General features: G+C 45.8%; 1 protein-coding gene across 7 annotated transcripts in view; it reads right to left on the reverse strand.

The window, feature by feature from the left end:
- Nucleotides 1-18,001, reverse strand: part of Tenm2 (teneurin transmembrane protein 2) — a 1,236,531-nt gene that overhangs the window by 53,572 nt on the left and 1,164,958 nt on the right. For all 7 annotated transcript variants that reach the window (XM_029545825.1, XM_029545821.1, XM_029545820.1 and 4 more), the window contains 5 exons: nt 17,145-17,264; nt 13,695-13,956; nt 12,648-12,915; nt 8,255-8,398; nt 7,492-7,741 (listed from right to left, as the gene is read on the reverse strand). In XM_029545825.1, the coding sequence (XP_029401685.1) occupies nt 7,492-7,741; nt 8,255-8,398; nt 12,648-12,915; nt 13,695-13,956; nt 17,145-17,264 (1,044 nt within the window). The remainder of the gene's footprint in view (nt 1-7,491; nt 7,742-8,254; nt 8,399-12,647; nt 12,916-13,694; nt 13,957-17,144; nt 17,265-18,001) is intronic.

Raw genomic sequence — 18,001 nt, forward strand, 5'->3', positions numbered from 1 at the left:
CGCTGCTGATTGCTGTTGATGTGCTGAGGACCATCCCAAAGAGACTCCCAGCTCACACCACCTCCAGCATGGCAAAGTCCTTGCCCTCTTCTCACTCAGGAAATCACTTTCCCCTCTTGCTTGTGCCTCCTTGCCCCCTCTCCCACCTCCCCCTTCACTTGGGCACACCCCCTGCAACTCAGATGCATTCTTTTTCCGATCTAGCAGTCATGACTCTGCCCATTCATAAAATTCATAGGCAATACTTTCTTTTTACGTTTGGATCTAGAGACTCTAGTTAACACACTACTTAGGAGAGTTAGAAAAAAAAAAAGGGTTGTTTTTTTTTTTTTTTTTTTCCTTAAAGAACAAAAGGACATTTCCATTTCAGTAGGAAAGTGGCTGAAATGTAGCATTAGGGAAGAAGTAAGTGTCTCAAGTAAGGAAATCCACTCCCAGTTCCTGAGGTTTCTAGGACTTCAGGAACTTCTAGGCTTTCTTTCTAGGCTTGGAGACAGGACAAATAGAGTTAGATGTCCTAACTCCTGAGGCGCAGCTCAGGCCTCTGCTGGGGGACATCATTAGTGGGAGGTTTGCACAGAGATTACACTTTTATATTTTATTCTAACATGTTAGTTTTTTTGCAAAAAAAAAAAAAAAAAAAAAAAGAAGTTAATTAAATGATGCCGATAACTCCTGAGCTCTGACTGACATTGTGCAATTTAAGATTCAGTCTGTAAAGCCTGGTGTGTCAGGGTGGCAGCCGGGAATTCTCGAGTCTATTTTATATTGCTTAATGAAAGCGAAATGCTATCTGCCACCAGTGGTAGACACATTTGCCTCTTAATTATTGCAATATCAATTTCATTTTTTTTTTTTTTTTGAACTCAAGATTTTGTGAGAAGACTGGCTGGGATTTGGGTCTGCAGTTCTGACCTACTTCTTCTCTAAGACCATCTGCTTTTCATGATTACTATAATATCAGTGTTGGGGGGAGAGGGCAGGAGGGGAGGGGGATCAAGGCACAGAAAGGTGTGGCGCTTGAAAGATCGTATGGAGATAAGCTTTGAATAAAGGCCAAAGCCACTGCTCTTCCAGTCCAGAGCAAGCGACAAGCCAAAATAACACCATCCTTTAGTCAGTCCGTGCAAATGAGTGTAGATGCCCTACTTGTGACAGACAGGATTCGTGAGCACGCCCTCAGCAGCACAGACCCTTCAGGCGCACCCTTAGAGGGAAATGTGGTGTCTCAAATGTAAGAAGCTGAGATGGATTAGCATTTCGCACTGCAGAGTCTCAGAGTCCTCTGCAAAGGCTCCAGGGTCTTTCCCAGCCTCCTCTGCCTATCAGCCAGAGCTGTCATCACCCTGTCCTGTGATGTGGTGTGTGCGCGCGCGCACGCACGCGCGCGTTTGTCTTTTCTACTTCTTTGAGAACAGGATAAGACTTACACATCTCTGCATTGCTGATACTTTAGAAAGAGTAAGGCCTGGAAAAATAAATCTTTGAGTGCAGGGAGCGTGGGATGAGGTTACTTCCCTCTGCCACGGGCTAGCTGCATCCCCCTATGTTCTGTTCAGAAGTTTGAGCTATAGAGGGCTGAGATCACTGTGAGCCGATCCATTCCGGTCCACGCCGTGTTCTCTCTTTACCCCTTCACGTAGAGTGGAGTTGGGTTGGACATGGTTTTACTGTTGCTGCATCGAGCACCGGGGCGTTAATCCGGGATGCGTCTAGTTGAGTTTTAGAGGGATGTGCTTAGGTGGTTTGTGTACCTTCAGCAGCTAGCTAAATTATTACAGGCCATTCTGTCGTAAGAATGCCTCTTGGGACTGCTTCTGCCCTACTGTGCTGATTCATGTAGCATCTTTGTAGGGCATGTGAGAGCCACTGCAGAATTCATCCTTCTTGGTTTTATGTACATTGGTGACAAAATGATTAATGAGCACCAGTTCAAAGAGCATTCCAAGAAAATGTGAAAGGCCCAGAAATATTACAAAGGAAACTTGGTAGAGGTTTCTCTAAATTGTATACGTACAACTTACATGTTATCAACAGCCAATCATGCACATAAAAGCAAGCTTTTTTTTTTTTTTAATTTTATGACTAATCTGGAACCAATTTTGATCAGTTAAATGGGAGGAAAGACTTGTCCTGTCTGCTCATTCTATAGATAACAAAATAAGAAGATAACTATCACATAAAAAAAAATAATCAAAGAGCTGTGGTGTGGTGGCACTAGGGAGGTAGAGTCCGAAGGATCAGGAGTTCATGGCTATCCTTGGCTAAAAAGCAGTGAGTTCAAGCCAGCCTGGGCTAAGAGATGCTGTTTTAAAAAAAATCTCCAACAACAACAAAAATCCCAAGACAAAACAAATGAAAACCAACAACAAAAGTACCCAAAGATAGTCAAGGGGCATGGAAAAACTCAAGCAGCCCAGAGGTGGAGCAGGAGTGAGGTCTTACAAACATCTGCTCAGCTGCGTGCTGATGCCTGTGTGCACCACGGCTTTTAAAAATGCGCCATTTCCCCTCATCTTATATAATATTGTTTTGTTTTTCATTTCCTCTCGTCTCAGCACTTGGACTTCCCTAGCTTCCACGCGGTCAGTGTAGTGCAGTGGGAGATTCTCTTTCTCTTAACTAAATTTCTTATTGTTTAGTTATTATCACTATTTCTGTGTTGTGTGTATGTGTGTGATGTGTGTCTTGTGTGTGTACTGTGTGTGACTGCAGGCTCTCACATGTCACAGAGTGTTTGTGTAGAGGTGAACGGACAACTTTTGGAGTTGATTCTATCCTTCCACTGCAGGTTCTGGGGATGAAACTCAGGTCGTTGGTCTTGGGCAGCAAGCACTTTTATCCATGTGCACACCTTACCCACAGCCATTTTTCCTTTTCAATTCGTAATTTGCTTATCTTTTTTTTTTTTTTTTTTTTTTTTTTTTTTTTTTTTTTTTTTTTTTTTTTTTTTTTTTTTTTTTTTTTTTTTTTTTGAGAGGGAACTCCTAAAACTGCATTAGCTTTCAGCCCCATGAGCCTAGATCTGTCCTCGATCAAAAGGCTCCGGAGACAGAGCCAGGGGTTAGCCAGAACCGTGCGCAGACAGGGTGCTCACTTGGGGGCTTTGTTCCTTTCCTGACCCTCTCATCTTCACGGCTGACGGGGAGGGAGGCTGCTGCCTTCTCTAGCTGCAACCACAATGTCCACTCTCATACTCAGTGGGATGGCCCCTTGCTTACCTCTTAGGTCAAGCTTGTCTTTGGGGATCCTGACTTTCAGTGTCTATTGCTTTTGCCACCCTACCCCCAACCCCAGGCTCCCACTTTTGTCCAATTCTCTGCCTCCTCCAGCTGGACAGTCGCTCAACCTGAAGATCTGCCCTATCGCGATTCTACAGAGGGCCCGCCCAGAAGCATGGGGAGGATGTGTGCGTGGACGGTGATCCCCACACAGAAAACCTCATCACTCTTGTTTGGAAAACAGAAAAGAATGTCAAACATTATAGTAGGTAGTCTGACATTTGCTTAAAGGAGCCATATCAAGAGACATTAGAGTGACACTGTCCCAGTCTTGCTTGCCACGCTGTGGAGTCTAGTTCTCAAGATGTCTTCAAATGGGCAAGTGAAGGATTTATCTTTGAGAGAAATTCACCCTAAGATGTCAGTGGCTGAGGACCTTACTCTCTTTTGGTTTTCTATGGACCAGGTGGAAAGAGAGGGTGATAATTACTGGAGGGAAAAGCATCTCCTAAAGATGGGATGTTAGGTTTTCTAGTGAAGTGGTGTTGAACATGTACTAAGGCAGAGCCCACAGGTGATAACCATTGAACTCTCCCAGCATTAGAACTTCCTGGAGTGTGGGGCCCGGTGGCCTGCATGCTTCGTACTGTGGTGTCACTTCAGTAGCATCTTGATTGGGGGGGGTGAGTAAGGTGGGGCTAGGTGCTGACTCCAAAATGGAACAGCTCAGCTGCCAAGTCACAACAGAGAAAAGACACACAGGCAAGACAGGTCCCTCCCCTCCCCTCCCTGCCCCCTGCGGGTGACTGTTTTGAAGAGAGGGGATTGACAGCCCTTTGTTTTCAGGCATGTAGTGGGAAGAAAAGAAGAATCAAGGCAGTGTTCTTGTAAAAGCTTAACTTCTAATCTGCTCTGGGTTCCTGACTGATGAAAGCAAGAACAAAGTTTGAAGACAGCTAAAGAAAATGGGGGATACAAAAAAAAATCACCCAGCTGTCTAGGGAGAGTGGGCAGGAGAGCCCTCAAGCTGCCCCATGTTATCACATAGGCTTGCTATGCTTTCCTTTGATTGGGCCATAAACTTTTATCATTGGCGCTGCAGTCTCTACAGTTTGAGAGAGATGGAATCAAAAGCCAAGTCCAACAAGGGGGCTGGGGGGAAATGACTGGTTCTTGAATTCAAGTACCCATCTTGAATACCCAGGACTGGCTGGACACTGCTCTAGGCATGAGAGGGCGAAGATGACCAAGGAGTCTGCTGTACAGAAAGAACTACATCCACCCGAGCCCAAAGAGCCACACAGACAAGGTAGCAAGTAGTGTCCACTCAGATGGGAAACCAGAACGCTACACTTGCAGGGGAGGAGGGGAAGATTTTTCTAGGAAGAGGGGACCTGGGGAACAGAGCCAGTAAGTAGACAGGGAGGGGTTGCCTAGGTTGAGTGGAGATGCTGAGTTGAGCAAGCCACATGGATTAAGATTTGGAGGTGGGAATGTACAGGAGGAGCAGGAGGAGCCACGACAGAGGAGGAGGTACATACATAGAGGGTACCAAGTGGTCCTTTGAACAATCCAGCTGTGGAAAGCACAATGCAACCACCGCCTTCCTCCACAGATCCCCATCCTGTAGCATACCTGAGGGGATGGCTTTTCTGGACTAAAATAACAGCAACAAGAGCAACAGCAGCAACAAACCAGGCCCATGAAGGAGATGTTCCCGGGAAGGTCTAGAGAGGAGCTGTCGTGCCATAGTCTGCAGTCCCTTCACTCTGCCCCCTTCTTGCTCTCTCTCTGCTTAGCCACCATGTCCTTTTGCCTCTTGTTCATGGCCTCTCGCTCTGTTTCCCCAATGGTTCCTTTAGCTCATCAGCTCAGCTGGAAGTGCATTTTCTTCTCCAGGTGTTCACCTTTACCCTCAGCAGGATATTTCTTGAGCCCACATTTCATTTCTCTGTCCTCACAGAGGTACATGTGTGCCTAACACTCATACTCAGTAGCAGTTGTCTTTGGATACAACTGCTGTGTCTCTACACACTATCCCATGGATGTGTGTGTGTGTGTATATGTATATATGAATAATCTTGGGGTGCAACTACTGTGTCTCCATACACCAACCCATATATATATGTGTGTGTGTGGATGTATGTATATATATATGTGTGTATGAATATATAAGTTATCTTTGGGTGCAACTACTATGTCTCACACACTATCACATATATACATACACATATGTATATATGTATACATGCATATGTATGTATATATTTACCCCTTACAGTATCTGGCAGAGTTTTGACTCCTGAGAATATTTAGTGACAGCTGCTGGGTGGCCAGGTCACTAATGTCTTTCCCAGCAGGGGCTGTGAGGACATTAATTGCCAAGTTGATTGGACTGAGAAGTGACTAAGAGATCAGCGAAGCACTCCTCTCCGTGTGTCATGAAGGTGTTTCCAGAGATGATTGTGTCACGAGGACCCTGACCTAATTGAACTGCTTAATCTACTGATGGATTAAAAAAGAAGGAACAAAACAAAACAGAACAGAATAGACTGCAGGGCACAGGGTAGTGGTGGCACTATGAAAGGTGGGGCTCCAACTGGAGAAAGCTGGTTCCTGGGGCTGTGCTTGAAGGCTAGCTTGCCCTGATCCCTCCTGTGGTTCTGCTTGGCTTCCTGTCTGCCATGCTGTGAACTGCTCTCCGTGTGTCACACCCTTCCTGCCAAGCTAAACTGAGGGCTCTGAGACCTTATCGTTAGCTTGTTTTGTTAGGTCTTTTGCTCACATTGATGCACATTTAATGGACATAGACATTCAATGCAAGCATGGCCTGTGGTGTCTGTATCTTTCACATAGTAGGTGAAGGTACTTCAAAAACACCACAAGTCATGGTGGCTTAGGCCCAATTCTAGGGCTCTCTCTCTCCTCCCTCCCCTCTCTTCCTCCCATCTCTTCCCCCATTTCTCCTTTTCTTCATTTTTTTACACATCACAACTGGGAGGCACATCTCCACTGGGACGTTCCATGTCCCTTCAGAACTGTCCTATCACCATGACCCAAATCATGGACCACTGAAACAGCCTCTCTATGAATTTTCTTGCCTTCATCCCTACATTCTTACAGCCTGTTTCCCACAAACTAGCCAGAGCCATGTCATAAAAGCGGCAGTCAGACCGTACGTCAGCCACATCTCCCCTCTACTTCAAGATCTAGTGGCTGCCCATTGCAAAAGAAATGCAACTTTTGCTTGTCTACACTTGTTGATCCCAAGTGTCCGTCTCTTCCTTACCTCTCTGGGTTCCTGCTGCTCTTCTGAGCTCACCAGCCCCACCAGTCTGTGGGTTCCTTCAATTAGCTGTGTAATTGGCTGGATATAGATCTTTTGCATAATGCTTCTGTGCCCGGAATGCTTTCCCTTAGATGTCCCATGGCTAAGGTCACCATTCACAGCCCGGCTCAGATGCCGTCAGTAGGAGAGGCTTCTCTGACTATTTTGTGCTTATTTCTTTCTTATTGCCCCCTAGTCACCATGGTCCCTGTCTCACTCTGTTGGATCTTCCTCCTCAAAGCACTCACGTCTGTTTGAAGTCATTTTTTCCTCTTTCTCACATGGTACAACTGGAAGCTCCCTATTGGATCACCAACACAACACAGGGACAGTGTCCATTCACCAGATATTTGTTGAATAATCCCCCCCCCCCCGTTTACTCATCTGCATCTTTCCCCCCTCTGGCTGAGGAGCTGGAATCAACCAACCCTGGAAAGGCATTTTCAAGAGCGTTTAGGCGTCTCTGTTTGTCCAACACAGAGAGGGGACTTAGTCTTCAGACTTAGTAGCAAGCAACGGTCAGGAGGAATCTTACGGGATGTAAGAAGTGACCTAATTAGGCCGGGTACCATTGTGCTACATTGCACACTAGTAAGTACAAAAAGACCCGGTGGATTTACTAAGGGCTAGTGCCCAGAAATGCTCGGCAAGATCTTCAGAATGAGGGAAGGAGCGTGGTCTTCACATGCCGATGTGTGTTTGAGGCTGCAACTGACCCTTACAAACGAAAGGCACTTGGCTCCTTTCTGGATTAGGGACAATCTGCCACCCTTGTTTGAGACTGAGTTGCTGAAAAACTGCATCAAATATGTGGACGGTATTTTACAGATAATCAAAACATTTCCTGCTCTGAGAACCCCAAATTCAGCCATCTTTCACCCAGAGAAACCCGAGAGCAAAGAGGGATCCGGAGAACAAAATTTTTCTGGTGTGGCCATTTACCGTAACTCCAAGATACTGGTCACATTTCGAGAGGGGAAGATGCGCCGGATATAGTTGAAGTCACCAACAAAGAGGCTCCCATCGATCCCCACAGCCAGGGCCACAGGGGCTAACAGTTTGTTGCCTTCAGCAAGGCCATTGCAGCTGGGACAGGAGATGCTTCTGCGGCGACCATTACCCATGATGCTCGTGATGATGGCAGGCTGCTGGGTCAGGAACTGGTTCTCCCCTGTCCCTTTGTGTAGTATTCCTGGGGGAGAAAGGAAGGGGGGGCATGTCACACAACCCTGTGGGGAGGACACACAACCCTGTGGGGATTGACCTACTAGAATGGGTGGGAAGTGTTAGGGAGAAAAGGAAACATCTCCTTTGGGGTGTTCTCTCATTTCCTTGTAATGCAGAGGGAACAGCCATGGGAGAGCCACCCCTGAAGCTGTCTGTGGTGTGACAGGATACTAGCTGGGGAGATAACAGAAGATAAAAGCAAAAACGAAAGCAAACGCCCAAACCAATGAGGTAGAATAAGGCTGGTAAATTGAGACTGACTTCTAAAGGGACAAATGGGGGAAATCTATGAATCTGGTGGGGGTGTTTGGTTAAATAAAAAATGCCCAAGAAAAGGGCTACCGCTTAAATGTCAACGCTGGAGAGTCTAAACCAGCGATTCCCTTTATTCATGAGTGTTTCATTGAGGCAGGGATGGAAGCCAGGACTCTGTGCATGTTAGATGAGCGCCACCCACCTTCCCTAGTCCCTAACATACCACTTTTCACATTGAGGGTGTGGTGCTTGTCCAGGGACCAGCCCCCAAGGTTGGAAGGGTCCAGCTCAAATCCCTGAAGCAGGGCTGTCCTCTTCTCCCACAGGATGAGACTGGGGCAGGTCTCATACTCAAACCCAACAGACACTGTAAGAGAAAGGGTTTGGGGAAAAGAGATGAATGATTACTCTGAAGCTCCTTAGCAAGAACGAGAATCACATGTTAACAGTGACACAGCTTTGTCCCCAGGATGCCATCTGATGAAATCCAGATTTTGAGTTGAACTCAATTTTGAAACTTTATGCAGTGATCATAGGGAGGCTTTTCAGATGAACCCCTGACTTTCAAAACGACCTCAGAGACATGGAGGCAGAAGAGTCATTTACAAACCTAATACCACAACAGTTTCCCTAGATATGGATGGGAGGATGGGAGGTGGTTTCTGCTGACCTGCTCCATCTGGAATGTATCTGTTATGTCTCATGATGTTTATTTGTCTCATGTTGTCTTTGATTAGGAGAAAGACTAACCTTTGGAAGCCTAGTCTCTCCTTGATAAGGAGATTATGGGGGCAGCAGTGTGTAAGGAAAGGTGCTTAGCACTGCTGGTCTTCAGGGTCTTCAGGTTCGGTATCTGAGAATTCAACCAATGCCATATAGACTGAAAAGATTTAGGGAAATATATTGCATCTGGACTGAACACATATAAGCACTTTTTTCCTATAGTATCATCCCCTAAACAATATACATTATAAGCTGGGCAGTGTACACCATTAATCCCAGCACTTGGGAGGCAGAGGCAGGGTGGCTCTCTGACTTTGAGGCCAGCCTGGTTTATAGATCCAATTCCAGGAAAGCTAGGGCTACATAGAGAAACACGGTCTTGAAAAATCCTAACCCTAAACTTAAATCAAGACCAAAACCAAAAATAAAAATACATTATAAAAATTATCATGGACTGGAGAAGTTGGTTTAGTGGTTAAGAGCACTGGCAGCTCTTCTAGAGGTCCCGAGTTCAATTCCCAGCTCCCACATGGTGGTTCAGGACCATCTATAAAAATTATCCAGGGTTGAGTTAAAGAATATGGAAGGATGCATGAAGGTTAAATAGAAAATGCTATGCCATCCCATACAAGGAACCTGAACATCCAGAGATTGCTATCCAAAGGAGTTGTTGGGACAAGTGTGCACTCTCGGTTCTAGAATGTACTAAGAGTGGCTGGAATCCATAGAGCATGGCTTGGGAGTCAGTGAGCGTCAGACCCTAAAACCTTGTGTGTGAAATTGTGCATTTGTCACGTGGACAAGTGGAAGGGAAAGGAGAAAGAAAGGTCCATCAGCCCTTGGTTCCAGCCTTGTGTCTCATGTACGTATCTCCATGTGTTCCTGTGGTAAGCAAGGACTCGGTTCCTCCGAGAGTTGTGCTGGGGAGAGATGGGGAAATGCTGAGGTGCCTTACATCTTTAACTGGAAGGCTGCTCTGGAAATCTGAGGCACTGTTCTATAGCTGTTCCTAGTACATTAAACCCTTAACTGTGTGTGTCACCTTCGGGGATTCTCTGCAGCTCTTGAAAATCCTCGATACGCAAATGTCGATATGAACGGAGGATACATTTTTATCTCAACAACAAACAAGGCGACATGTGCATCCCCGTGCATGTCAAGGCTTGTCCTCTCAGACTGCCAATCATGACTAACCTAGTAGTCAGGGATCGCAGATGTCCATCTTGTGGTCATGAGACACTGTCTCTAACTGTAAAGAATCAGGGCTTGTTGAAGATATGGGAGCAAGAAATGACCATGATGAGACCAGGTCAAATAAAGATGCTAGATAGCAAATAAAGAAGGAATCAGCATCTATGAGGGTCATGTCAAAGGATTTGGGAGTCAGCTTAAAGAGGCTCTTGATGACCGCCGACAGGACTTTCTGACCATTAACAAGCATAATGACTTCAATGGGCCGAAATATATTAGATATATTTCAGTGTATGAGTTCATAGTGGTATTTAAGAAAACATTCATTTGCTACCCTTGGAGGATAAGCCAACTCATTATACTGAAAAACCAGTAAATATGGGAAAGAATCATGCATCTGTCCTTTCTTTTTTTGTGTGAACTGGAGCTCAAATAGCCAAGTAGTTAATGAGAGGCCACCACTGTATGAAAGTATTCCAGCTAATAGTTGAGGACTCAGTGACAGACTGAAAATATCATTCTGTAATCCTTGGTGACCTGAAATATAGAGAGACCGAGCAACCATGCCTGCCAAGTCTAAAGAGGCACCACCCCCACCAGGCTTCTCTTGGTGGAATATCACAATGGCCACCCACCCGTCAGGTTGTACTTCCCAAACCAAACACCAGGCCTGGGCCAGAGCAAGACTCGAGACACAACCATCCATCTGCAGGGGTGAGACAGCCAGCCACAAGCACATGCACAGCCAGCAGATTTGACTAGAGAGTCCATGGGCAAACAACCCGATTTCTTCAACCATTACATTATAAGGTAAAACAGAGAGGCATAGGGAAAGTCAGATTAATTTAAAGAGAGACATAGAAAGTGATATTAATTAAAATTACTTTTCCTTTTAAAAATGTATTAGTTTGTGTGTATATGTGAGTATGTGTGTGACTACTTTGTGTGCATGCTTTGTGCTATTGTGTTTGTGCGTGTGGCGGTGGGCAGAAGATAACTAGTGGGAGAGCTGGCTCTCTACTTCCACTCTGTGAGTTCCGGGGCCTAGTCCAAGGTGCCCTTATTGTTGACCCATCTTGTTGGCTCCAATTAAAAATTTCCTTTTATAAAACCTCAGAGAAAACAAACATTTTTTGGGTATTGTTTCAAGCATCTGAAGTATTAATATTTTATGATATTAAGGATATAATTGAATTTTTCTCTTTCCTTCCTTCCTTCCTTCCTTCCTTTCCCCACTCCCTCCCTTCCTTTCTTCTTTATCTTTATTTTGAGGCAGAAACTTGCCCAATATTGCTCAGACTAGCCCCAAACTAGTAATCCTCCTGTCTCAGACACCTCAATGTTGAGAGCAAGCTGTGTGCTACTGTAGCTGGCAACCAAAGAAAATAATGTGCAGTGATCAGCCGTTTGGTTAAACTAAGAAACTATGATTTTGTGAAATTAAATTGTTGGTATGGTTTCAAAGTGTTTTTAGACACACATGTTAATATATTCCACATGAAATGATGGTGTTTCTGGAACTTTAGCAAAATATATGATATAGGAGAACAGATCTGAGTATGGAGAAACAGAATTCAGTATAGTCCGACAGCAGGAGCTAGAGCATATAAGAGCGAATTATGTTCTACTTTGTGGTATTGGCTATTGATTCAAGATAGACTAAACCAGATAGAATTCTCTTTATTAGGATATGTTTTTATATTAAATGCACTAGGTAGGGACTCCAGAAACTTTACTGCTTGAGTTACACTGATTGATGAGGCTGACTACTGGGGTGTATCTTGAGTACTTGTAACCTGCTTGTTGTATTGTCTTTAGAAAATTTAATCCCCATCCCCCAACACTGCCCAACCTCAGCAGTACCATGAAGTTTGCAACGAGGTCTACTTGGACCATTGAGTGGTTACTGAAGGATTTGTCACAATGCTCTCTGCACAAAGTGACTGCCTGGCACACACTGCCACTTCCAGTGAACATTTTGCAAGTTTTCTGGCCTCTAACTTTGGTCACGTTTCTCACAGTCCTTGAGAATCACATGTGTGGAGATGGAGAGAATACAAAATGCTCCCTCCAAATCACCGGTCAGCTCTCTCTACAAGTAGGAAAAAGCTAGGCAGATACCAACTTACAGCCCAAACTCTCATAACCGAAGGCCGTTTCTCTGAGGTCCACCTTTCCTGAGGGTAAACAGCTCAAAAGGCAATGCCTGGAAACAAACAGTATAGCTCTCAGATCTTCTAAAGCCCCAGTGTCTTACTCTTGAGGTACATTCACTGCCATTTGCAGGTCCTCTCTCTGCGTCATGAATCAGCCCTTGCCCACTTCTCAATAGCCATGTATGTTGACCACTGCATTCTAGCCACTGCCTCCCCCAGCTGCTCTGGAACACCCTTTTTCTGATTCTCACATGGTTCCTGTTGGCTTTTCAAGTTTTCAACTAAACACCACATCACTGAGTAGCTTCCCTGGACTCTTTATCCACAGCTGCACCTTCTCTCAGTAGGTATTGTTTTCCTTATGACTAGCACTTAGCATGGCTTCCTGTTTTCTGATCTAGTCATTCTTTCTTATCTTGGGCCTATACAGGAACATAAGTCCCCTGGAAGAGAGATTGTTGTGTCTTAATTTACTAGAAGAGTACTTGGAATATAGAGAAACACAACCAAAGCCATGAAAGAAAAGTGGCTGAAATCAACACATACCAACAGCATCCGATAGGCCATAAACCCTTTGGCCATAAGCATCTGTCTTGTCCCAGATGAATGTGTAGGCCAGGTTGGGAGAAGCCTGGAATGACTTCTGGAAGAGATGCCCCTCTACAGCAACCATCAAGTGAACCCTGATGAGGTTCAAGGGCACTGTGGACTGTGTCATGGTGATCTTCAGCAGCGACTTGTACCCTGCGGTCCTAGAGCTGAGATAACGGAGCTTCACGTTGGTACCAGGGAGCTCGATTTCCTCATGAAGAACCTGCAGAGGAAACCCATGGTTGATCTACTATATCAAACACACCCTGGCAGGTGAGCTGTTTGCAAGCCAGCGCTTCTGTGAGCCACCTCCCTCTCTGAAGCATCACATCTTACGTGGGTGCATGAACTGCTTCTTACTGCTGAGAGAGAAGAAAAGAAAACCAACCCAAACTTCATCTTACGCCATGGAGTGAAGGGACTGAGGTTATGATTTTTGGATTAATAATTATTCTTAGTCACTGTTGCGTTTCACACATGCATACAAAAAAAAAATCCCCCCACACTGTTGGTAAAAGATGTAAATAAGAACAGCAGGCTTTATTGCTAGCTGCATGCAAGGAGGCCACGAGAGGCTGTAATTATATGAACCTACAACTTTCACTGACAATCGGTATAAAGCACTAGGGAAGCAGTAATGTAATATGCCCCCTGTCATAACACTGATGTAGATCATTAGAGCGCCTCTTACCATGTATCTCCATGACTAACAGGAATAAAAAGCAATTTGTAGGTGGGTGGCACATATGTATGTTGTTTTTATTTTATTAAAAGCTCGCGTGGCTGCCAAAGTCTTGAGCGACTATCTGTAAACATTCCAAATGTCCGGGAGGGATTCAAATTGTCACCTACAGTGGCTATAAATTCTGCATTTCGTTTCTCCCCTTTAATATTAGTTCCTGGCACACTTGGGGAGACAGAGATGATGGGAGAAAATTGGGCAGTTGGGATGGATTTGGGAAGGACGGAGCACACTTTCCATGCTCAGGGAATTGTCCCTACCTGGGTCTCAGGCACAATAGGGTTCGAGGCAGGGGAAGCGCTGAAGAAGGTGGACAGAGGAGAGGAGATGATGATTGGATCTGGCCGGACAAAGCCACTGAGGTCACAGCTAGGGATGGAGTTCTCCTCGGTCTTCATTACCAGGGTGTCCATGGCATAGAAGCTGTTCCACGGCAGCCACACTGTGCGCTCCTGGCTCATGAAAGGGGCTCGCTCAAAGTGAAGAGTCAAGGCAGAACCCCCATTGGCAATCAGGTCAAACCTGGAGAGGGGCCAAGAGGGTCATTAACAACAGGGCAGATTCACCTTCAACACCTAAGAGCTGCGGGATGGACAAAGCTTGGCAGGTAGATGAGCTAGCTTACAACCCACTGGTTATATGGCTGTAGGCAAGTTACCAACTCTCTTTGAACCTATCAAACTCACCCACTGTTTACCATATAGTGAAAATAGATGGTACTGAGCAGGAGAGTGTAACAGAGAATGAACTGTGCGGATGAGTGGGGTTGGCTAAATCCAGCCTACCACCTGTTTTGGCAATCATGCGTGATTGGCACCCATTTGCTTATGTGCTCTTCATGTCTATTCATGCCACGAGGACCAAGGACTGAGCTGAGTCATGGCCACAGGAGTCATGCAGACAGCAGAGTCTAAATGATTCACTGTCTGGCACTTTGAAGAAAAACGCTATCCAATATGGAATAAAGCATTCGGTACGAAGGCTGAGAGTCGGGTTCAGCAGTCGTGGGGTCCCAGTCACAGGATGTAGGCAGGGTCCGTGAGCATAGGCTGCCAATCAAACTCTGCTATGCGCTCAGAAATGTAGGCAGGGCTTCTTCACCCGCATCCCTGTTTGTATCTCAAGAGCTACACGGAGATACTCAGCTCGGTCCTGTCTTCTCTTTCATACTCTCCTGCCCAATACCATCATTCCCACTTGATGGCTGAATGGTGGGTGAATTTGATAGGTACAAAAAGATTTGATAGACTCAAAAGTAAAAACGGCTTTCTTCATTTTATGGAAAGGAGGAGGTTTGCTGAGAGATATGCTCCAACTTTAAGCTACACTCCACTGGACTCATGTGTGTCCAGGCTAGTGTTTTGTCTTGCTCTCTCTAGAATCTCTACTGCTTGTGTCATAGTAACATCTCAGTGAGAACATACTGCAATCTTGGTACTCAGCAGGCTGGGGTAATAGTATTTCTAGTTTTAGGCAAGCCTGGGCTACACAGTCTAACACAACACCAACATTAATACCAATACCGATACCAACTGGCTCAAAAACAATAGTGCTCCTTGCTGTTCCTGGTGGCGGTAAAGAATCAGCATGAAAGTTAGTGGTCCAGACCACGTCTCTAAGGCTGTGGAGCAGCTAGGGGTGTTACTCAGAAGCTTTCCACTATTACGGCTCTGTGGCCTGAGAAAGCAGAAGAGCTAGGATGTAGGGCTGGAAAGATGATGGTGATGATGATGATGATGATGATGATGATGATGATGATGATGTGTGTGTGTGTGTGTGTGTGTGTGTGTGTGTGTGTGTGTGTGGTGTATTTCAGATGTTATTGGTCTGGAGGTACCTAAGAGGGATGGGAGAGGAGGAAGAAGGGAGAGACAGGGACCAAGAGACTCAGGAATGATTTCGTATGTTGTCTAACAGGATGTTTGAATGGATTGGCTCACCTATGTTAACTCTTCAAGAGTCCTGGCTCACGCCTGTAATTCTAACACCAAGGAGGCAGAGGCAGAAGGATTGTTGCAAGTTCAAGGCCATTCTGGGCCATTTGGTAAGACCCTGGCTCCCACACACACACACACACACACACACACACACACACACACACACAATTTAGGAGGCTAGAGATATAGTTGAGTGGTAGAATGCTTGCCTAGCATGGTGAAGTCTGCCATTTTATCTCTAGTACCACAAAAGCCCATATCCAAAACAAGCAAGGAAACAAATAAGTCCCCCCCCCAAAAAAAAACAACCAGAAACCAAGGAAGAACATTGGTTTCAAGCCAGGCATGGAGGCACATGAGTAATCCTAACCTTCTAAGACTCAGGAAGGAGAATCATCATAAATTTGAGGCCAGCCTGTGCTGTAGAATAAGATGCTGGCCTTTAAGGGTGAAAAGGACCAAAGGCTCTCTGCCTAGGGAACATTTGTCATCCTAGTGCCTTCTAAAGAACTTGGCAGCAAAGTGTGTGTGTGAGACACTGATGATCGAGACAGCCTCACAATGATAATGGTCTGACTTACTATTTCACAGTTTTTCAATGGCATGAAAGCAAGACACATTCAGTAGTCAGTGGCTTTTGAGCTGTGGTCATTTCCTGGACAGTACAACGCTCCCTTGCAAGTCAGGGCAGCAGCAGTGGGCCCTGATTTCCAGTGGGCCAGGGTTATGCTACAGAATTCTGTGTTGCTCAGCTCGGGTGGTATCTAGCTCGCAGCATATTTAATAGGGAGAAGAGACAATATCACCCAGGGGTTGAGAGTCATCTGGCTCTTAGAGTTTTGGTGTACGGACGTGAGGGTGGGCTGCTATGAGCTGGCAATTTTCTTTTAACTGACTGTATGGCTACCTTACAGCCTTGAAAAGAAGGCTAGACTCTTTATCAGAGGGACTGAGGGATCGGTTCTTTCTCCATGAAGCAGCCATGATCTTCCAGAGTTCATTTTTATAGAAAGAGCTTGCTTCAGATTTACAATGACAGTTTCTCTCTCTCTTTGGAAGAGAACGTGGTGTGTGTGTGTGTGTGTGTGTGTGTGTGTGTGTGTTCAGTCCAGAGTGGGCGTTTCCCCCCTTTCTTTGGATGCCTTTTCTTTTGCTGTAACTTTTGACTCTATGCCCAGTGGATTTAGGAAGCCACAGAGCTTTCATCTTGGTGGGGACTGAACGGGTGCGTGTTCCCAATCAGAAGATAATAGGGGGAGGTCGCCTTCTTCACACAGCAGGGTGACTGCTAAATGTACTTAATTAGACTTCTCTGATTACAGCCCACCCCCTCAAAACTGTAGCGAGAATAACACAACTCTTAAAGCCGCAGATAAAAGCAGAAGGGAAGCGCCGCAGGACACTGTGTCATGTGGATTCCTGTCACCCTGTACTGCCTTTGATTTAAAATAGGAGTTAGCGTCTAAAAGCTACCTTCCCTTCCTTTTTCTAGAATCCTATGCTCCCTGGTTCACAAGGAGTAGCAGTTACCTGACATGGCAAAAGAAGGATGGTGGCTGCCAGCCACCTTGGATCACTGTCCTTTCTGTTTTCTGGTTAGAATGTCACGGCCACAGCTAGGACATGTCTTTGGGGAGTTTTCCTTAGAGGTCTGGCCAGGTGGCCATTACCTTGTACTAGAAGAAACTACTTGGTTCCAAGCCAACCATACTTTTCTTCTTCTTGGGTGCACACTTGATACTGGGTAGGTACGGGTCACACAAGGCTACTTACGTGCCGTCCTGGCGAGTGATGGTGTAGCCATATTTTGGGTACTTGACAAAAGACACATTCACACCCACCAAGGGAGTCCCATCCATGGTTACTACTTGGCCTCGGATCAGGGACACCAGGCTGAGAGAGAGAGAGAAACATGGGTGTGAGAGGCACACACAGGGAAAGGGACACCAGGCAGAGAGAGAGAGAGAGAGAGAGAGAGAGAGAGAGAGAGAGAGAGAGGTGTGAGGCACACACGGGGAAACAGAGATAAGAGCCCTGCTAGGATTCTCTTCCCTGCTGAGACTGCGTCTCTGTTCTTGCCTGGTATTGAGACCGGGAGAAGACCTTCAACACTGAATGCTGGCTCTACATCTCATCGAGGGGTGAGGGCAAAAGGGGATATCTCAATGGTTTCTTCTGCCTAAGCATAAGAATACAGGCCTTCTAGGACTCAATCCCTGGATGGTGATTTTACCTGGTCCCTGGGCTGGGCAGTGCTATCTCCTGGGCATGTTCCTTTAGCCTTGGCCTTGCTCCATTGCTTGATGTCATCTGGCTCTGTTTGGTTTGAGCTTCAGGCAGCTCCTCATCACTCACGTGTGAGCCTTGGCCTGGCACCGAGCGTATTATGCCTGGATGAGAGCTTCCCCATCTGGCTGCTCATTTCCTAATTTGGTTTTGGAGGAAAGCCATCTTACTCTTCTCTTAGAGGCTGGGACGTCAGGGAGCACAGAGGGACACGGTGTAAGCAGCCCCACCCCATATACGTCATGGATTGCTCCCCTCAAAGAGCAACACTTCTTACAATCCGTAAGAACCTTAGGAAAAGAGAATATTGCAGGGGTGTGTGTGTGTGTGTGTGTGTGTGTGTG

This window comes from Mus pahari, chromosome 14 (genome assembly GCF_900095145.1).
Source record: "Mus pahari chromosome 14, PAHARI_EIJ_v1.1, whole genome shotgun sequence".
Taxonomy (NCBI): domain Eukaryota; kingdom Metazoa; phylum Chordata; class Mammalia; order Rodentia; family Muridae; genus Mus; species Mus pahari.